This window comes from Lissotriton vulgaris, chromosome 8 (assembly GCF_964263255.1).
Source record: "Lissotriton vulgaris chromosome 8, aLisVul1.2, whole genome shotgun sequence".
In the NCBI taxonomy this organism is placed as follows: domain Eukaryota; kingdom Metazoa; phylum Chordata; class Amphibia; order Caudata; family Salamandridae; genus Lissotriton; species Lissotriton vulgaris.
This window is the reverse complement of record NC_141696.1, coordinates 294,033,609-294,056,973: the sequence shown is the minus strand read 5'-3', so window position 1 is coordinate 294,056,973 and position 23,365 is coordinate 294,033,609. Positions and strand designations below refer to the sequence as shown.

Below are 23,365 nucleotides of genomic sequence, written 5' to 3'. Positions count from 1 at the left end.
GAACATATTTTTTATGTATGGAATATGGTTTATAAGAATATTGTTCTATATACTAATATATTTATATGAACTATTTAAAAAATAAATTAATAAATATTTGCTAGTATAACAATTTTAAGTCATATGAGTATAATTGTCATTTTTCTTACCCTGCAATATAGTTTGCACGTTTAAATGTGTAATTCAATTTTTTTTATTTAATTTGTTATTTATAATGTTGTAGAGGGTTTTTGGATTTGCAGGGGAATCTGGTGGGATGTAAATTAAATTATAATTTATTGTATTGTAAAGTTAGATTATTTATGAAATTAATATCTAATTTGTTATGAATTATGCATTTAGTGTAATTGCTTTTTTAGATGCCTTTTTTAATGACTATTTTATTTTTGTATTATTTCATTATTAGTGTATCAGGTTAGTGGGTTTGTAGGGGAGCAGGGTGGGAAAGTAATTCAATTATTTAAAAAATATATGCTAATTATTTTTAAGTAAATAAAATATTTATGTTGTTATTAATCATCCATATTGTTTAATTGATACAATTGTACTTATCTAATTAAATTGGAAAACTGATTGTTTTAGTTTTTATCTATTTTTGCATTGTTTATTTCTTGGGTTTGAGTGAGTATGGCGGAAAGGTATTCACATTGTAATTGTGATTTTAAAATAATTTTCTTTTTAATTGATAAATATGTAGTTATTTTAATTGATTATTACATCAATTATTTGTCATATTTGCATTACTTATTAATTGCTTTATTTAAGTAACATTTCATTTGTATTATTGTTTTATATATATACTTTAATTTTTACTCTGAATATTTGATTATTTATTTTGAATTCTATTAAGATATATTTTTTACAAAACAATATGGTATTCATTTGTTTAAAATTCCATGTTGTTAGGTATGTAAATAATAAATATGAGTTGCAACAGTATAGGTTACCTCTCCGAAGTCCGACACTTTTATACAGTTGCTTAGATTGGACAGGGCGTAGTATCTTTAACCCCTAAAAAAATCCAGCGCCTTTCATACTGCTATTTAAATTGGAGGGTAAATAGTAAATCTTACCCCTCTTAGGTCGAACACTTTCCCTTCTGTTGCTTAGAGAGGAGAGGAATAGTTAATATAACCCCTCCGAAGTACAATATTTTCCTTAATGTTGTTTAGATTGGAGTACAAATAGTAAATCTAACCCTCTTGCTTAGATTGAAATGTTAATGGTAAATTTGACCTTTCTGAAGACCTACATTCTCCCTACTGTTATTTAGACTGGAATAGGAATAATAAATCTACCATCTCTGTATTACACCATTTCCCATGGTCTTGGTTAAGTAGGAGTGGGAATAACAAATGTAATCTGTACAAAGTGCATCACTTTTACTATTTGTCTTAAGATTGTTGACCTTGCATTTTTTACTGTTGCTACTGTTTAGTTTTCATTTTTTATATTTTCAATTTTTGATGATTTATTAGAAGTATTTACTTACAATTATGTTTATATTATGTGTAGGTATTGAATTGTTGCATGTGTTTAATAATTGTTTTTAATTCTAATTGTTTAGTCTTATTTAATTTGTTCGCATTGTTTTTATATTCTTTTAAAATTGTATACATCACTTACACACTTAGTTTAATTTTTTTTATATAATCATTTTAATAGTTAAATTAGGGTACATATATTTGTTGGTTATGGTTAATTTTTATTTTTGCTTTGTTATGATTTAAAATTTCATGTATATAAAATGTATCTAATTATTGTTTTCATATCTTTTAAAGAATATATATATATATATACAAAAGTAGAAACTATAACTTATCAAAACAATTTTCAATTATATTATTTACTAAGTTAATATTTTATAAACAATACTTTTACATTTATATTTATTACAAAAAACAATATTCTTCTTTTGCGAAATTATTTTCATGATATTTTTGACAGTATTTTTGTAGTTTTCATATAAAGTATGCAAACACAAAATGTTGTAGATCACTATTTCTGTAATCTGACATTGTTGTTCTTCATATTCTGTCATACAACTGTCACATCACCCCCATTCTATGAATTCAAGTTTGTTTTGTTCGATCTATGTAATGTCATTTAAACATCTGCAAAAGAATGTACTTAATTTTTACACTTGTGCTTTCCCATGTGTTTTGTATATTTGTACCTTATTTCTTTTCCTGTCAATTAATTTTTTTTCATTGATAAGAAAACGTCCCACAGCCCAAATAAATAATAAAAACAATTTGAAAAACTTTAACACTAAAAGTGGTGTAATATTTCAAATTGTAATCAGACTCGTAAAATCAGATTACCGAGTGAATCAATCTTTAAAAATTATTTTGCTCTCAAAGCTGCGACGTGTCTAGTGTGGGTTTTCTCTAGTAGAGGGCTAGCAAGCGTCTCATGGTTATCACAGGTAGGCTAGACATTGATTCCCAAGGGCATTTCTGATTGTGCATCTAGAGTGAGGGGGAAGCGACTTTTCTTTTAACAAGGTAAACAAATAATTTGATTTGGTTGCTTTTTGGGATGTGCTTTTTCCCAACACGAAATGTCAAATGGTGCCCACTTCTGAACGTTGTTTTATTAATATGATGTTCAAGTTATTCGGTTACACAAGTAGCCATGAAATAACAAATATACATAAAATAGTTGAAATAATTAACACTGACTTGTGCTCTAGATCATATCCATTCCCAAACATTAAATCAGTGAAGTCTCCATATCATAATGCCACAAAAACCTGAGCACTAAAAGGCAGCCATTGTTTGTCGGGCCCTCACCACAGTTTTCAGAAATATTTATATAGTGATTATTGTGCATTAATACCTATTATACATGTATTTTTGCAAACAATGAAAAAATGCAATTCGTCGTGCATTTGGGGATGTGCTCTGCACCAGTAAAAATGTCAACTTGTCTCACTTCAGAGCACTCTTTTGTCAATATTGAGCATGAATACCTATCATACTAGTTAGTTTCAAGTAGAGGTTAGTATAGGGTTGGTACAATATGTAAACCTGCTATATCACTAACTGTTGGTTCAACAACTTTAGAAGGGGTTAGATTTGGTATTGGTCGTTCATCCTGCATATACTGAGGTAAGAGCAGTTAAGGTTTCATGGCTTCCTTAATACAGGCAATTTTTAATGTTTGCATATTTGCACTGTAAACTTTCCCGGTGTAGATTTTGGCTGCTTTAAGTGGCCAAAATCCATTTGGGAATATTGATAGTCACACAGTATTACCATGAGTCTCGGAAGCCTGAGTTTTTCAGTGGCTACTCATAAAAATGCCCATTTAGCTCTTCATTTCTGTGTCTTGTCCAACTCGTGCACGAAGGATTGCAAAATAGGACATGTAACAACTGTTTGGCATTACAGGATTGCCTTGCCAAGCCAAATACTTTTAAAAAACTGTTAAATTCATTTTGAATAAAGAGGCAAAAACAGCTATAAAAGAGCTTTCAAAAACATGGCAGTATTGGGTTTCAACTGCAAAGCACAGGTAATTGAAGATCTTTTTATTAAAGTAATTAACCCAATTCCACATGAAAAAGCTTGAAAAGTAATTTAAATAAAAGCACGGCAAGAAATGTGGAAAACTGCGGGATGAAAGATTAGCAAAACCCAAGTCGTCTGCTATTATTTTCATCAGAATCTTCACAGAATAGACCAATTAATTGTATTTGCTGAAATGTTCAAAAGATGCCATGGTATGACAGTTCCAAGTGTTTTAGGCACTAGTGCTGTAGACGAAGGCAGGTCTTATTAGATACATCCGTCATTAAGACATTCCTCGACTTACAAATACACCATAAACATGGCCACGAGCTCAAAGTAATAATTGCTCTTAGGGGGCTTAATTACAAAAATAAAAAATGCATCAACAATCCTACAGGAAATATGATACTCACAGATAACTTAGCGTTTTGTTTTGTGCTTTGTTGGCAATAAAGACCTTAAGCGAAGTCATTATAAATGCACAGAGCAAGCTTTTGTAATCACTTTTCATTCAATTGGTAATAGCTATGAAGCTAAAAGCTGCAGAGAAGATTGTTGAGGCAGAGATTCTAGATAATTAAAGAAACAATTAGAGGCCTTCTTGAGTATAATTACATGGAAAAGGTAACTGCTCTCCAAGGTGCAAGTGGCCTTTTGCTGTCAATGTGTTAGTTTCCTTTTCATATATTCATTACTGAGGTACTCACTTTCCATATTCACTAGTTGGGAATTCTAGCAATCATTAGAAAAAACATAATGCGATTTAAGGATGTTTAATGTAAGGGGAATAAACACAAATTGACCTGTTACTTTTTAAATTACAGATCTAATTTTACCAAATGACCAATTTCGGTCCCTAGGTCCCCCTGCAAATGGTTTGTTTTCAGTCTTTCCTCTAGTGAAGAGTAGGATAAATGATAATGAAAAGATGAGCCTTTCATTAGAATCAAAGTGATACTAAAGTATAAGAAGGGGCATTAAATTGGGCAAATGTCACACAAACCATGGGATTAAGAAATTCGTTTTTGAAAAGCAATCTTAAGGAGAGGAGCTGGTTAACAAATAAGAAGACCTCGCTAGGTATTGGAAGATAGAATTAACTACATATATGAAGTGGTGAATTTGACAATTTGATTGAGGAGCAACGATTTTCCAAAGTGGAGCAGGCAATTCAGATAATTAGGGATGGGAGAGAGATGTGTAGATGTGCATTTAAGAAAGGAGTGGGCCACTTCACTAGGCATTTTGGTCACATGGTGCGGGTATGTGGCCATTTACATGGGCTTTAAGTGACAAAATAAGATGTGTGGGTGCACAAGTGCTGAAACTGAAAATTTTATCTTTATTCATCCTAATGTTATGTCACCAACAGCCAAGACGTTCAGGCCAGTAACAGCATACACCTTAAATCTGACTGGTTTTCAACTAGAATATGGAGATTCAAATATATATCTTAATGATATTCTAAAATGTAATATATATATTCACAGAAGAAAATAAAGATTAAGGTGGTTTTAGAGTTAGGTGAATATGGCAGTGTCAGCATAACATTTTGAACTAAAACAAAACACTTAGAAATTCACCAGTTTAAGTTAGTAGACTATACAGAGACTAACGATGATCTGTGGCCCCGCCATGAACTGCTAATGACCTCACACATTACATCACTCATGACACATTCTAGGACATCATTTATGACATCACTGATAACATCTCAAATGACATCACCAATGACATCATGCAATGAGTGTGTTTGTTTTATAGTTTGGAATAGTGGCAGGTAACCACTATATTACTTCTCTACCAAATGTTGTACAGCCTGGGTCCAGCTAATGGTTGTGTTTACAAAACACATGTGCTCCTAATGCATTGTGCATGTGTAGAGGTATTGAACACATTATAAATATTTATATTCAGGAGTAACTCTGTATGCAGGTGACTGTTGATGACTTGTGTCCAGTATGTTGCACAAACGTTTTTCCATTTTTCAGAAAGAGAAACCAACAGGGCAATGATCATACCTAGTAGATAGATACTAAGGGGTCACCGAACCCATGGTGGAGATGCGGCAGTGGTTGGGGAGCGCTGCACTAGTGGTTCAACCATTTTCCAACTAAGGCGGTCGGATCGCCATGGCACAGCTGCAACCACATTCCCTGGGGTGGCGCCTGGGTGTGAGGCCACAATATGCTTGACCGTTTCATAGCCTGAACATCTCCATGAGGCCAACGGCCTCATGGAGATGTTCACGCTACGAAACTGTTGGTGAAGAAACTAAGAGAACCCTACAGGGCCCCCTCGTGTCTCATGACATGGGGATGCATGCAGGAGGCACATTGTGCCCCCCTGTCTGCATGCATGCCTTGCTCCTGCATGGCATGGACTCAACAGTCTATGTCATGCAAGAATTTGCTTTCCTGTTCCTGTCGCGCGAATGCCTAAAGACCGCCCACCAGACCAGGAGGAAACTCCTAATCTGGCAGCTGGCCCTGTGGTCGACTTTGGTAATGTGGGGCGGTGATGTGCCACCCCGCTCCCACACTGCCAAAATCGTATTCAGCCGCTGAGTATTTAGACACAATTCTCTCAACATGACAATTTCTACAGAAGAAAGGGTGCATCAGGTACTAACCGAAGTACGTGTGTGTGATTAGCTTCAGAAGATAGGGTATCTGAAAAGGTTTTACCACAGTATATAGACTGGAAGTAGTATAGCCTTTAGCAAGTTCAAACCTTGGTTTTGTTTTATGTATAGTGTCTTCTTTGGCAACGTTTTGCTTAGAGTGAATACTATTCTTAAAATATATTCTTCAATACTCTGGTGTATTTCTCATGAGAGGTTCACTGTCTGCAAACAGTGTGGTACTAAGTAAACTCTCTCCACTTTTACAGTACCCACGGCCCTGTTGCTTGCTGCTTCTGTCCTGGGATTGAAAGGACTGGACTTTGCTTTCTAGACCTTGCTTCCAAGGTTCTCCAAGGGCATGTGAGTGATTGTCTTCTGTTAAGAAGTCTCAAGGCCATCTCTCTTACTGAGAGTCCTGACTTGCTAATTGGTGCAAAATCCAGTTCCTAGGCCCTATGAATTGAAACCTGGTGATATAATGAGAAAACCCACGCATCGACTCCCAGCACCCAATTTCTTGAAGCACTGCTGCAGAAGATCGACGTATCGCTGCTACTTGCACTGAAGCATGGTTCCCGATTGGCATATCGACCACAGCTTTCCCCACAGGCCCCAGCTCGCTGTCATAGCACGTTTGAAAAATCACTGCAGCATGTTGCTTCGCTGCTACTATTCAGAAAGGTCGTAAAAACCTGGCTCTTCTCAGCATAGCTTGAATTCCATCTTGGACGGCCCCAGACTTAGTGCACTTAACGCAGGGCCAAGACGCCCTAGGGCATTCGTGCGCTCTATAAATTTATAAATCAAATCAAATTTATAAATCAAATCATGTATCGTGAGCACTGTGTCACCAATGTCCATGACACCTGCTCCAACTCCTTTGCAGCACCTAATTGGTGGCTGTGAAATCGACACTGCACTGGCTTTGTGACTGGAAAATTGATGCAGCACCTCCTTTGCGGCATTGTCACTGCACTTCTGGATTTTTGGCGCATTGTCCCTTGATGCAGGTACTACATCATTGCCACATCACCAATTAGGGACTGAGGTTGCGTGTTTGGAAATCTATGCCTCACCTCCCCTTCCAGTAAATAATTGATGCATCACCTCCCCGGACAATAAGGAATCAACACATCACCTCCCCTGCCTAACAATAAGGAACCAACGCATCACCTTCCCTAGCAGTAAGGAACAGGTGCACCACCTCCCCTGTGGAGTAAGGAGCCAATGCATTGCTTTACTTTTCTGGTGCCTCACCTCCCTTGCATCTGGCACCATCTTTTAGATTTTTGAGACATGTAAGGTAGTTTGTGATAAAACTAACGCATCCATTGAATTCTATGGACTAAGCTTTCTTAATCTTTTTAAATATCTTGACTTGTGTATGTTGGATTTTAGTTGTTTTGGTCTTGGTTTGTTTAGATAAATATTGGCTATTTATCTAAGTTGGTTTGGACTCCTTCTGTAGTGTTTTCACTGTGCTACTGTGTGTATGTACAAATGCTTTACACAATTACTCTGAGATAAGCCTGACTGCTTGTGCCAGGCTACCAAGGTGGTGAGCAGGGGTTATCTTAGCTGTGTGACTCCCTTATTCTGACTAGAGTGAGGGTCCTTACTTGGACAGGGTGCAAACCACTGTCAACTAGAGACCCCATTTCTAACAGTAGGGCATTGGTTATATAACAGAAGTAGAGTATTTTGAGGAACTTGCTTTTCTCTCAACAGTTGCATACAGATGGAACACCATGTGCAGTAGGGGTTACTCATCTATCTTTGATTGGTTGTTAATTTGAACTTGGATACCCATGTAGTGTATGGTATAGGTAGGGTGACCAGGCTTTCCGGAGTTGCCAGGGAAGTCCTAGTTTTTCAACGGCTGTCCCAGTAGATTTCAGCATATTTGTTTCATGTCCCGGTTTTTACAGAGAGTCAACTGAAAACAGTGAGAGACACATTTTTTTAGGTTTTCCAAAGCAGGGCTAGCTTGTAGCTTTTATAAGTAAGCACGTTTATAAACTGGTAAGATGCTGGTTTTAAAAATTACATTTGATTTATTTGCTTAGTGCTTCTTCTATGTTTCTATGTTGAAAAGGGTTGTTATTCTTTGCCACTTTGTTAATGCAAAATTGAAGTCCTTCCTCTAGTTTTGTGAAATGTGCCGGTTTTTGGGTCACAAGATCTGGTCACCCCAGGTATAGGGTGAATGTTGCACATAACACAAGCTTACTTCACCTAATGGAGTTGTATGTGTGATGGTATTAATGCTGTTTCATATTATTCTGAGGTATTTTGTACTTACATTCAGATGTTCAATGTAATATTCTTTTATAGAGCAATATCTACAAAAGAAGCCTGGAAGGTGCAATCAGTGATCTCATCAATTATATCATAAGTGATGTCATCAATGATGTCATAGAACAAGTCATGAATGATGTAATGTGCAAGATCATAAGTAGTGCATGGCAGGGGCTAAAGTTTTTTATAGTTCAAAACGTTATGTTGGCACTGACATAGTCACTTAACTTTAATGTCACTTCAAGGTTTGTTTTTTCTGTGAATTTCTAAGGTTTTAAAAAAAACGAAGTAAGGTGGTAGTGTGTGTATAGATGTATATGCAAAGAAATTGATGTTCAATAGTTTATTTGCATGTGTGAGTATGTGTGTGAGCAACTTTTGGAAGACTGTTGATGTGTTACAGGATGAATAGGTGTATCACTACATATGATGAGTGAGTATATGTATGAGTGACCACATAGAACTGCTGGTGAATTAGTGGATGTGTATATAAAAGGTAGAATTACTGAATTGGTTGTTGTAACTGGTATGGGTATCTCCTTTTTTTTGAAAATTTTAGTTTCTATTTTTGAATATGTGTTTCAAGGGTTACAGTGAAAGGAGGTCTGTCACTCTGTCACAAGGATGGTGTCATCAGTGATGTCATGAGTGATGTCACTGACCATGTCATGAGTGATGTAATATGTGACGTCATCAGCAGTGCATTACACGCGCAAGTTATAGTGAGTCCAACTAACTAGAACGTGGAATTTCAATGGTTTTATGTCAGTAAAATTTCCAGCTAACTATAACTGGTGTGAAACCTATGGTTTTTTCAGTGAATTTAATAGGTTTTTTAAACGCTAATTCCTAACTATAACTGGTGTGAAACCTATGGTTTTTTCAGTGAATATATATATATATATATATATATATATATATATATATATATATATATATCACTGCTCCACAGTTCTCCTCACAATCCCATCTAGGTGTAAGAAAACGGCAGCACTCACGGGTTCTTACAGCTTTTCAACAAACTTTATTGCAAGACAGACGCATTTCGGGAAGCGTCCCTTCCTCTGTGTCACAAGGGAACACAATGCGCGGCACCATTTTTAAATATAAGAACCCGTGAGAGCTGCCGTTTTCTTCCACCTAGATGGGATTGTGAGACCTGTTGAGCAGTGATTTTGAACGCAGCACACCACCGCGTGGCAGCACCCGCCACCAGAGTGACTCGCGTTTTGGTGTTTTTTTGGAGCAAATATATATATATATATATCTTTCATGATATAGTGAAATTCAGTATTTTAGCCACAATATAATAACTTGGCAGGCAAGCATTGTTTGCCCTTGATATTCTGACATACAACCATCAAGATTCCAGGGGATTCTTCCCTACCATCTCGTGCCTCAGTAATAAAGATGAGTACATAGTATGAAGGCTTCTATTAACTACTGAGATACAGATCAGAAAATTATTTTAAAAAATGGTAGATGATGCAACAATAAAATGTATTTTGCCCTTGTGCAGCTAAAAGTTTCCATGATGAAGGCCCTGCATATTGACAACATACTTCAATAAATCCACAATGTGTTGTTATTATTAGTCATTGCCTTTTATAAAGAAAGCTTGTAGAACTCCATAGTCAAGAGGTTTGGTGTTTATTATTTGACCTCGTATATATACAAGCAGATGTTTGAAATGTAGTCAAGAGCATAGTAAGTCTTTTAAGGAAAATAATTGAAAATGCATTTACTGTTCAGAAAAATATCTTTTGAAAATGTCGAGAGGCCTAAAGGCTGCGTGCTTTGTTGCATGATGTAGGAGCCATCATTCAGACTCGCCACAGCAGTGTGTAGACTGTGGGAAAGTCAAAAGACCATTCATCCTGGATTTATGGTTCCCTGCCTTGCCTGATCTGCAACTGTGACAGCAAGGCAAAGGTCTCATGCATGTGACATTTTTGGCGACATTTGATCAAATCAGTCACTGCAAATAAAATGCAGAAAGGCATCTGATCTGTCCTGGCAGTGGATGAAAGGTACAAAAAACAAGAATAGTACTGGTACTTGGGAAGGAAATGTCCTCTATGCAGGTAGTTGTTCCAAACAGCATTCTAATGATATGTCTTTGTGAATTGTTTCCTTCGCAGGAGTCAGAGAGAACAATTGAGAGAAAAGAAAAGAATGGTATTTTCATTTGAATCTTGTTAGTCAGAAAGTGAGGCAAGAGCTTCGAAACCCCATAATACTTGTAATAAACGGGAAATAGGTCATGCGCGTTTGTTGGGGGAACCAGTGATGCTTATTATAATTTCTAACAATGTTAATTTCAATATATTATTTTATTATATCTCCTGATTTTAAAAAACGTGTTTTCTATGGACACGGACCAAAAACTCATTTTATAAAAACGAAAACAGGCATATTGGTGCAACTCACAATTTTATTTCATTTTGAACATCTCTAGTCACCTACTTAGATTCTGCAGCTTACCATTTGCTTCCCAAAGAATCTGAACTGAGAATCAGGAAAGCAACTTAGAATTGAAGAAACAAATTAAATGGCAACATCATTGCTAAGAGACAGGTCTTTAGTGAGAATGGGCCCTTTGTGATGCTATGGTGGCCGTCAATAAAATTGAGCTCTTGCAGAGCTATGTGACACTAAAGGTCGGAGAAATGGTTATATCCAAAGCAGTGGGCAATGGAAATGGTGTGATTGCCCCCCCCCCAAAAAAAGAAATCTGAATTTTGATTTGGTATTTATAAACATTTTCTATAAATTTCCCAGTCTTGCCGCATTTCTAAGGGTATGAAAAATGTTGGAAGACCCAACCAAAAGAGTTACCAAAACTCAAAAAAAGAGATTGCAATACCCCTGTTTTTAGTGGAGTGAGGAGGAAGGAGCATTTACATGCAAAAGTATACAATCCTATACTGGGTATATTCTGCAATGGTTAGTATACAGCCTTGCGATTAGAGGGAATAGTAACATGTCAGGAAATTTTAAAAGTACATCATATCCTAGGGTGCATTTCAATCTTTTGAAAAGAGGACAATAGTTGTAAATGTCCACTTTGGTAAGATGCGATCTCAGCAATAACGAGTTTGAGCAATTTTTGTGATTCGTGTCCAGGAGCTGCCAGAAAAGTTGAATGATACCATTGGGTATCGAAACTTTTGTATAATAAGAGATACTTATGTTAAAGGAAAATCATCGGGTGCTACTAATGTCATTAGTGTTGTAATAGTAACCGCATCAGACAAGATTAAATAAGTAACCACCATGTCCAAGATTACCAGCACTGATCACCTCAGTGCATCATGAGGCTTTGTCAATTTGGAATGCCTACACAAAGGTAATACATGTCATTAACAGCTGGAGTGTCCCAGCATAAAATTATTCACATTAGTAATAAACCTCTGCACGATTTATCACTCAAAGATCACTTTTAAAGATATTTTTAAAATTCTGTCATTTTTTTTCCAAACATCGGCTTATAAGTGACCGCTGCGCCTCTCACCAGGCCGGGTCACCCCCTTGCTCCTCCTGCCGCCTCCTGCTCCTGCCAGCCAGCCTTGCTCCTGCCAGCCAGCCTTGCCGCCTTTTTCCGCCGCCGATGCCCCCCTGGCCCCCCGAGCGGCCCAGCCACAGCAGAGCCGCCCGCTCACCAGTTTCCCGCCGCAGCTCGCCACAGGCCCTGCCCACCACTGGCCCATTGGCCGAGCAGCTCCCGCCGCCCAGCTGACCTGCCCTCCCGTCCCCCTTCTTATGACGCCCCCAGAGCGACCGCGCAGCAGACGCGCACAGCGGGAGCACCGAATGAGCGCCGAAGGTGCGCCAAAGGTAAGCCTGTCTGCGCCCGTCCGCGCCTGGACCCCTGGCCCCCGCAGACCCCAGCCCACCCGCCGGACGTACGACGCCGCCACCCTCAATGCACTCAACGCCGGCCGAATCCCTGGATGCTACCGAGCCACCCCGAGGCGCACCCACGGACCCTTCTGCTGCCACTCCTGCAAGTTCACCTGCATCCGGACCTGCACTACTCCAGCACCGACTAAGACCAAGACGAGCAACAGCAGCAGCCACCTGAAAGGCATCCTGCTCAACACCCGCTCCGTCCACAGACACGCCGTCGAGCTCTGGAACCTGCTCGACACAACTTCACCAGACGTAAACCTTCCTCACGGAAACCTGGATGAACGCCTCTTCAGCGCCCGACATCTCCATCGCCATCCCAGACGGCTACAAGATCATCCGAAGGGACCGCATCAACCTGACCGGAGGAGGCATCGCCATCATCCACAGGAACACCATCCGCATCACGACCAACACCGACGACACCCTCGCACCCGCCGAGCACCTGCACTTCCAGGTCCACATCAACCCTAAGACCACCCTCAGAGGCACCCTCATCTACAGACCCCCGGGCCCACGCACACAATTCAGCGAAAACATCGCCGACTTCATCAGCCCGCACGCCTTCCTCTCCGCTGACTACATCCTCCTCGGGGACCTCAACTTCCACCTGGAGAACAACAACGACCGCAACACCACCACCCTGCTGGACAACCTCGCCAACCTCGGTCTCAAGCAGCTGGTGACCACCCCCACCCACTACGCCGGACACACACTCGACCCCGTCTTCTCATCCAGCAAGGACATCGCCTTCAGCCACGCCACCGGACTCCACTGGAGAGGACCACAGCTGCGTCCACTTCAGCTTCAGAAGGACCACGATCCACCACCACCAGCAACAGGTTGCACGCAGAAGCTGGAACAAGATCACAGCCGACCAGCTCGCGACCTCCCTGAGCATGAACCCTCCCACCAGCGCAACGAACCCAAGCCAGGCGGCCACCAACCTCGCGAAGTGGATCAGCAACTGCGCAGACGACCTCGCCCCTCTGAAGACCCCGCCTAGCAGACCCGGTAGCAAGAAAGCCCCATGGTTCACCGACGAACTCAAGAGCTCCAAGAAGAACTGCCGAGCCCTCGAGAGAACCTGGCGCAGAGACCCAACCCCGGACAACATGACTGCCCTCAAGCTCGCCACCCGAAAACACCACCAACTCATCCACGCCACCAAGAAAACCGCATTCAAGGAACGACTGGACAACAACGCACACAACAGCAAGGAACTCTTCAACATCGTTAAGGAGCTCTCCAACCCCAACGCCGGAAACAACAACATCACCCCTTCGCAAGACCTCTGCAACTCCCTCTCCTCCTACTTCCACAACAAGATCGCGGACATACACAACAGCTTCAGCACTCAACCGACGCACGCCACGACCGAACCACCGCCCCCCACCACCACCCTCCGCACCTGGACCCCGATCAGCACCGAAGACACCGTCTGCACGATGAACTCCATCCACTCCGGATCTCCTACCGACCCCTGCCCTCACCACGTCTTCAACAAGGCCGACGCTGTCATCGCACCCCACCTGCGGGACATCATCAACACCTCCTTCGACACCGCTACCTTCCCAGAGAGCTGGAAGCACGCCGAACTCAGCGCTCTACTAAAGAAACCATCAGCCGACCCCACCGACCTCAAGAACTACCGCCCCATCTCGCTGCTCCCGTTTCCTGCAAAAGTCATCGAGAAGACCGTCAACAATCAGCTGGCCGCCTTCCTCGAGACGAACGGATCCCTCGACCTCTCGCAGTCTGGCTTCCGGGTCAACCACAGCACCGAGACCGCCCTGATCGCAGCCACCGATGACATCCGAGCACTGCTTGACAACGGAGAAACAGCAGGCCTCATCCTCCTAGACCTCTCCGCGGCCTTCGACACTGTCTGCCACCGTACACTAGTGCAGCGACTCAGCAACGTCGGAATCCAGGAGAAGGCACTGGAGTGGATCATCTCCTTCCTCGCCGGAAAGACACAGAGAGTCCGCCTCCCCCCGTTCAGATCTGAAGCCACCGAAGTCATCTGCGGCGTCCCTCAAGGCTCCTCGCTCAGTCCTACCCTCTTCAACGTCTACATGAGCCCCCTCGCAGACATCGCACACCAGCACAACCTCAACATCATCTCCTACGCCGACGACACCCAGCTGATTCTCTCCCTCACCAACGACCCCGCCACCGCCAGAGCCAACCTTCACGAAGGGATGAAAGAGGTAGCCGAATGGATGAAGAACAGCCGCCTGAACTGAACTCGGACAAGACGGAAGTCCTCATCCTGGGATCCTCACCCTCCGCCTGGGACGACTCCTGGTGGCCCTCCGCCCTAGGCAGCGCACCCAAACCAACAGACCATGCACGCAGCCTGGGCTTCATCCTGGACTCCTCCCTCTCCATGACCAGACAAGTCAACGCCGTCTCCTCATCGTGCTTCAACATCCTGCGCATGCTACGTAAGATCTTCCGGTGGATCCCCACCGAGACCAGGAAGACGGTCACCCAGGCCCTCGTCACCAGCCATCTGGACTACGGCAACTCCCTCTACGCCGGAACCACCGCCAAACTCCAGAAGAGACTCCAGCGGATCCAGAACGCCTCAGCACGACTCATCCTGGACATCCCCCGTCGCAGCCACATCTCCGGACACCTGAGAGACCTGCACTGGCTCCCGGTCAACAAGAGAATCACCTTCCGACTCCTCACCCACGCACACAAAGCCCTACACAACCAAGGCCCAGGATACCTCAACAGCCGCCTCAACTTCTACGCTCCCAAACGCCAGCTTCGATCGACCGGCCACGCTCTCGCCGCCGTCCCCCGCATCCGAAGAGCCACCACAGGGGGACGGTCCTTCTCCTACCTCGCCGCCAAGACATGGAACTCCCTCCCGACCCACCTCCGCCTGACCCAGGACCACCTCGCCTTCAGGAAGCAACTCAAGACCTGGCTGTTCGAGCAGTAGCTGACCCCCCCCCTCCCCTAGCGCCTTGAGACCCTCTGGGTGAGTAGTGCGCTATATAAATGCTTTGATTGATTGATTGATTGATTAAGTATATATACACATTTTCGTCTTGGAATACACAAAATTGACATTCATATGCAAAAGCAAGTAAAAGGCATGCAAAAGGTTCCAATTCAAAAAGCTAGGATGCACACAGGAGAGCTAGTTATCCACCTGGTGAGCTATACATTTCTTTTAGTATTTGTAAAACACAAAGGATTACCTGAGGGGAGAAAAAGGAATATAACTGAGGTTTTGGATTAAAGAGCGAAGTTAAATTATGGGATGTGCAGAGTGGTATGTTCTTCTTAGATTTTAGAGATTGAACAGTACCACACTCCCATCTAGCAAACAAGGGATTGTATTAGATGTATAAAAAAGTAATGTGTTCCTTACCAATGATTATCGGTTGCGGATCACTTTTTACACCAACACCGGCACTGGTACTTGCAGCAATCTCAACTTGATACTGAATGCCGGGGAACAAACCCCCAATCACCACAGATCGGATTGCTGCATCTACTGTTTTGTTGATGTGGAAGCGTGTCTCATTTCCAAGGCACCAGATCTACAGAGAAAAAGAAACCAGGCGCAGTCGTATTAACACATCATAGTTCAAAAACTATACATACATGGCTAAATTCAATTAAAAAGTCTAATATTGATATCTTAGGTGGCATGAGATGCTTCTATCGTTAATCCTTTTCAGTTCAATTCTAAAAGCAGAGCAATTTAAAAACAAAAAAAGGGCAATGGTTTTTTGAATAGTACTGGTTTGTGTGGAAGAGAACATAATCATCAGAGGATGCAGCATGACATATAGGTTAAATGCTTCCATTAAATGCAGAGGTAACAAAAAGTCGTTAATATCTATGTAGCCTATAGCCTTTGTATCCAGCTGCTCCACAACGCTTCACTGAGCACAAGATTATTTACTGTATCATTAGAAATCTTCTAAATCCTCATTTTGCAGCTACTTTTCTGTAACTTCCTTAACTCAAATTGATACAGTCTTTTAACAAACACGTGAGCAAACATAATGCACACACCTAAAAAGACAGAAATGTGCTCCCACCAATACACTAAAAGTCTACACTTCTAAAAGTGTTAATCAAGGAAAATCCCTGTTTTAAATTCTACAAATATTTTTTTTTCACATATGCATACATGGAGGTTAAACAAAACGCCTTAGATGACTGTCACAAAGCACAGTCCTGCATTTACAATTCACCCATCCAACAATTACATCTTGAGTTCTGCTAAGGCATGGTGCTTGATATCTCTGTAATTTATATCTAACATTACACAGGAATAGACCTACAGAGAACAAAAGATTAATTGCCCTGAGGTGAATATTGACCAAGGTGAGGATGAGGTCAACATTAACACTGGGGTTAATAAATCCTGGTTTTGTATTGATGATTCCAAACAGAAAAAAAATGAAATACACGCACAAACGGCCTCTTTATTGCTATTTCCCTGTAGTAGCACCCCTCTGTTCATGTTAGCCAGCTGTTTATGTGTTGCTAAAACTGCGTGTTGATGTCATTTGCAAGAACGTAAACATAATTTACGCATGCAAGTTGTAGAGCTCAAAACATATTCATATAATTGTATCGGCCCAATTTATAGCGCTGTGAAAAATACCTCTGTACACCAAAGCAAAACTACTGGCAGGAAAGGTAGGTGTTACAGCTGTCACACATTTTGGGAAAAAATAATCAAGTTGTTGACTTGGGCATCATGTAATTCTTGCATTTTGTTTAGATTCTAATCACGATTTTATGAGTCGAATTTCTACTTCGTTTAAAACTCTACTCAATAAAAAATAAAAAATGGAATTCTTAAAATCAAATGGATAAAATTGGTATTTATTGTCACTGGTATTGGAGGCATCCATAATCTCATCTGGTTTACCCTAGTCTTATTTATGGGTGAATACATGCACTCTTGGAAGCCTCAGGTAATTATGCTATAGCAGACCAATTTTATCACTGTGATTTTAAGAATGATGTGCTGTTATATAACATTGCTAAGGAAACATTTTTTTTAACAACAATGGTATGTGGTTCTATTGTTTTCATTTTAGGTCAAGAATCAAGCACCATCATCACATGCAGTATTTAGGGGAAGAATGGTAGGAGCACAATATGTCAGGACTAGTCCTGATGAATGCCTAAACCCCAAAAGGGCACACAATACATACAGAAACACATTGACTGAAACACCATCCCCAGCTTATTTTTAACTGAAGGGGCCCCATAAAATATTTTGAGCTGTTAATGTTATGAAAGTAAAACAATCAGCCACTGTAAGAACCATGGGTGTTAAATAAAGCTCGGAGTCAAATTTAACCACCAATTTCACATGGTCGTGGCCAGATATCCTTCTCCATTGGCCAGAGCTAGGACCAAATTGGCCAGAACTAGGACCAAAACCATGTTGATAATTCTAAATAAAAATTTAAATAATTATGCACAAGCATTTGTCATCCAGCAATAACTGAAAAACATGTCGAAATCTACAATTTGAAATTATAGTTACATAAGAGGATGCTAAAATAATGTCAAATTATGAAGATATTTTCAGATAATTTTGTATGAGAAATGTCATTTCGGGACATAAAATAAATGGATGTGCAGCACAGACGAACACTGACAAGAATAGGAATATTATAGATTTTTGGAGAATTAAAGCATAATGTTAGCTCCTAAACAAACAGTAATTAAAAAGTAGGATCAACAGTTTTGTATGCAAATTAGGTTGAATCAGCACCTTATTTTTTAATGAAGAAGTTTAATGGAGCATCTGCCGAAGTTATATTAACAATTAGTACTAGCATGGAAGTCCTTGCTCACTGAGCAGTGTCAGTGATAAGGAGAAGTTGGAAAGGTACAGAAGAGAAAATGTGGTAAAAGGCTTTATAAGTCAGTGACTAATTAGCAGGTACCAAAGTACAACCATATATCACATGTAGGAAAAGACACAGGTATGATATAGAATTGGTTCTCCCGTCAACACATTTTGGTCAGTAGTAAATTTGCAATTATTGCCGAGAAAAAGTTACGTTTTAACAACTGGTCTACCTACGGGTACCTTATTCAGTTTGTCTTCAAGAGGATGAGAGCAGTTTAAAATATTCTATTCCAGAGATCCAGGAGACAGATGGAGTGGCCCACCTCTTCTTCAATGTCTACTTGGAAGATTTCTTGGATTTGGAACCTTAGTTACTTTTCACTAAATATTTTAAGGGATGCTCAACTACAGTTTGGTCCAATCCTAAAAGTGTTCTGATTCAATCAAACGGTTGTTGATCAGTTTCACCAAAGACTGATCTTATAGCTGAAATCACAATCATATGTATACGTAGGAATATTGAAATATTTTAACAATGGTGAATTTGTCTTTATGCTGTTGTCAGCATCAGGTAACCCTTTAAGTTCCATGTTGCGTAAAAGGGCAGTACACAGACTCATGCACCCAGTGCAATTGTTGATTTATGCAGTGCACAAGTATAGTAAATAGTTATATAAGCGTGGGCCTGTGAAGCAAAAGGCACACAGAGGAATTAAATCTATCTGCGCCCTGCTACTACTTATCATCCATCTGTCAACCAGGGTGTGTGGGTGAGTAGTGCCTAGACATGGGTGCCTGGATGTGAGTTGCCTGTGGCTGCATGAGTGTCTCTGCTTGGATTTCTGTGTATATACAAGGATGTCTATGTGTATGTTGGGTTGTGTGCAGGGGTGCCCGGATATATGTCACCCTGTTTCCTCTCGTGTGCATCTATGTGTGCCTGTGTGCATGAGGTATAGAAAGATCAACCTATTGGCTTTGTCAATGCATAAAATACACCCACTTGACTATTTAACAATCACCCTTCGTTTCCTTTTTTTATCTTCCCATGCAATCGATGCAAAAGGCGTAAACATACTTGTTCCTTTTGTTCTTCAAGTAGAACAAGAGCATAAAAAGGAAATTAGTTATATTCTACATAAAAATGAAGTAAGTTATATTCTACATAAAAATGAAGTAAGTTATGCTCCACATAAAACGTGCCTTACTACTAGCAGTCTGTTGTCGCCGAATCGCAATAATAGGCGCACAGATGACGTTAGAATGAATTGGCTCATTAATGTTTTAGTTTGGCTTACCTGCAAACACTTTTACTTTCAACAATAAAGCCTGCTGATGATTACCTTGTACTCCTGTATAATTCCGTTTTGGTGCTCGGAGGGGGGAGGGTCCCAGGAGATGCTGATGCTCGTGCTGTTGTGGTTGCCGACTGTCAGGACGGTGACAGACTGTGGCGGGGCGCTAGGAGCTGTAGCAGGTAGATGAAAAAAAAAAAACAGAATAAAGACATTAATCTAGTTGCCAGGTTGTTCACACTGCTTAAATAGTGGGAGAATACGCAGAGAAGGTGGAAAGTTCACCGTCCCCAGGGGCCCCCATATGCATACACTGTCGGGAGCTGACAATTTTGAAAAATGTCCATCCAGTGAGAAGCCTTGCACTGAATGAAAATGTAGCAGGTACAGGAAAAAAGCAATCAGTCAGTATCTCCCTTCAATCTCTTGCTTTGCCTGGCACAACCACACACTGACTCTTTCATGCATTTATCAAGCATTCGCAATTAACGCTTATGTAGTTGTTTATTATCTGATCGTTTTTCTGTACAATGATGGGTTTAACTATCTTATCCAGGTTTTTCCATCTCATTTCTGTTGCAAATGTATGCCACGCGCAGGAAATCGTTCACTTAAACAGGCTTTTAGGAAGAGAGTGAAACAGCCATGTAATGAGTGTTGTGGGTGGTTCTATCAGGCAGATATTTGGCAGTTCATCACAGATGTGTAGGGCAAGTCTGTCTTACACATTATGCATTGCATTATTATACAGTCACAGGCATATCAGTCCGGTATGTGCTGTGCTCATTCCATGTGCCTATGAGTATGTATGTATTGGTATACCGTAGCATAGGGACCTATTTATCTTTGAGACATCAACAACATTGACGACTTTTTTCCATCACTGAGTAAATAATCTGAAACAGAAGCTTGTGCACGTCCTAGTAACTGCCCCTAATACCTTGGAGAGTCAATAAACACCCACATTGGCATAAACACTGCCAGTGATACTCACAGCCGGACTGGGAACCTAAAACAGTCCCGACAATTTGGCGGACCAGCCGCACCCCCGGGGGGGATGCACAAGTGTGTCCTGCTGCTTTTGTTACTAAGAGCCGATATTGCAGTGCCGCTGCAAAACTGGCCCCCAGTAACAAAAGCAGCCCCGCTGCTAAAAAACCAGCCCCCACCCATCCAGCCTCCAGGGAAAATGCCCGATGCCCACTACGGCCAGTCCGGCCCTGGTGATACTACTGCGGCATTGCCATTCTGTCCTATTCTGCTCATGTCCCTGATACAGATGTGTCTGCAAAGACAAGCAGCCACACCCCAGCATGGAAGGCACTGTGCTGAAGTCATATCTTTCTTCAATAGGCCAAGCCAGGGACATACGGAAAAATGAGGCCCCTCTACAAACTGTTGTGAAGGGCCACTGACACTCTCATATCTCACAGTTATTCTTATATAGCCATACATCATGATGTGCGCTATTAACTTTTCACTCCACAGTAACAACAGAGGTGTCTCCAGCATCATTTTGCCGCAAAACAAGAATTGCGGTAATGACTGATGGAAGTTATGCTTTTGTCTAGTACCTAATTTGTAAATAAATAAGTGACGGGACCCTCATCAGGAGGCCTCCGCAGTTTGCACCACACATTGCCACTGTACTTACACTACTACTAACAATCAAACTGCTGAAAGCTGACAATTCAGACTGCCTAAGCTTTAAGAATGGCTTGGGTGGCAGGTACTAGTTGTTTTTAATGTATATTGAATTAACAAACAGCAGTTTTTCGGCTCATCTTTGAATTGCACAAACAGTGGCAATGTGTGGCAGCTGTCATAAGTGCAAGTTCTGGCAATTAAGAGCTTGTGCCAAGTTCCGGAAACCACCGCCTCAAATTAAGGACTGTTTTTGCCGATTATACTTGCCATGGTTCTGATGAAGGTGGCAGTGGTATGAACAGTCCTGTCCTTTGTGCTGTATTTGAGGTGCTGGCTCCTAGTTGTAGCCAAATTCTGTGTATGTCAAAATAGGGAGCTAGCTCCATTTATCTCAGTTAAGATCTGAGACTGATATTCATCTGAACTTCTACTACAGCCAACAACTCGGCTAGCAGTAACAGCACAAAGCAAACATCATTATACAATAATTTTTCCAATCATACTTGATGTGCTTCAAGAAATAAAAAAGGCAATGTAGCAGTGGCATCGAACAGTAGGACTTATGAAACTGAGACTGCCGTTTGTCACCAATGTGGTTGGGGTGGTTAGCTTTGTAAAGGTAAGCACACGATTTAGAAGTTACAAAAGTATACCACCTTGTGCAAAACTGTAAATACCACATTAGATCAAATGAGCTAGAAAGAGGCCAGGGCAGCAAAAAAAGAGGCAGAACAATTATAGGCAAAAAACATCTAAAAAGGTTACAGAGTAATTAACGTTTTTAACCTGAAAAAGTGATTTTCATAACAATGTGAAGAATGATTCTTAGCCATCTGTTGATACACTCCCTGAAACTGGAGTTATGCATCTGTATTTATTATTCTTTTCGAGCCTATTCACAAAGGCATTTTGGAGTATGTATAGTAGTACTAATATAGATTCGGTTGCACACTCCTACACGTTTTTTTGTGAATTGGTACCAAACATTTAAAATGGAAATATTCATATAGAGTATAAAAAAAGGACTGTGACCTCTTTGCACTTTTCCTAATATGGAGTTAGATTTTTTGGGCCAATGCTCAAATACATGTAAAAAGTACATCAAAAAGTACTCCTGGAGTACCACTCAAGATACTCATAAATGCTTTTGTTAATCAGCTCCTTTGATTTAAGTAGTGCTTGCTACACCATAATTTGCCATATCAGTTGAAAGTAATATTTTGTTTGCTTGTTTTTTTAAAGATATCTGAATTAACTTACGTTCCTAGTGTTGCCCTCTTGCATGCTACCCACAGGGAGGTTTGCTAATGAGCTAAAAAAAATGAGCTTAAAATCTATAAATAATGTTGAATTAGATGTTTCTATGAAAGAAATTTCATGATAGCAATTTTAAGTGTTATTAATTATATTAATTATACCACTGATAAATAAATATGTATTCCCTTTCAAAAGAATGCAAAAGTCTGTTTGTGTAACTAAAGTTTGTTGTGTTAAAAGAAGGACCGCAGCAGATTTGTGTATGGAATTTTTGTTTTATTTTCTTCATTGCTTTTCCTTTTCATGATTTTAAATAAACAATACCATTTTGAATGAATGCCACGTGGAAGCATTGAATAAAACGAGCGTTATCAATGCACATTTAAATGTTGGTGTTGCTAGCAATAATGGGTTCATACATGAACCATCGAGTCAGCAACAGCTACCTGACTCAAAGAACCAGGTTACCAGCAAAAAAAAACAGCCACGAAGATGCAAGTCCAATACACAACCTCAGTTTATTGTCCTCTATATCAACACAGTCCCCTAGGAAGATGAGCCACATTTTAAAGCCCAAACACAGCTCTTTTTAGAATACTTGCAACAATATCTTCAGATAATGCCAATTCAAAGCTAGTGCACAAAATCACATGCAATATACGAGGAAGGTAGAGAGAATAAACTCGTCTAAGTCGAGTTCTGATTTGTATCTCTCTGCGAAAACTGGCACTGGAGATATAAATTAAAGCACTTGCTTGACAGTGCTGCAGTTATTAAGTACAGCACGCTGAAAAATACCATTTTTAAACCGTTTTCTCATTTCCCTTGTTGCTGCATGGTAGAGAACCTCATGCCTGATTCTTGACAGGTCAATTATTCCGGCGCTCAAGCCCTTCCTACAGATGTGCGAGAACCCAAATCGCTGCTCATCTTTTCCAGATACAGCCAAACAGAATTCCATTTG

The 23,365-nt window shown here is 40.7% G+C and overlaps 1 protein-coding gene across 12 annotated transcripts in view; it reads right to left on the bottom strand.

Annotated features, from left to right (window-relative positions):
- Nucleotides 1–23,365, bottom strand: part of ROBO2 (roundabout guidance receptor 2) — a 770,916-nt gene that overhangs the window by 111,772 nt on the left and 635,779 nt on the right. For all 12 annotated transcript variants that reach the window (XM_086934061.1, XM_086934068.1, XM_086934067.1 and 9 more), the window contains exons 15-16: nt 19,546–19,670; nt 15,743–15,914 (exon numbers count right to left, since the gene is read on the bottom strand). In XM_086934061.1, coding sequence (XP_086790187.1) covers nt 15,743–15,914; nt 19,546–19,670 — 297 coding nt within the window. The remainder of the gene's footprint in view (nt 1–15,742; nt 15,915–19,545; nt 19,671–23,365) is intronic.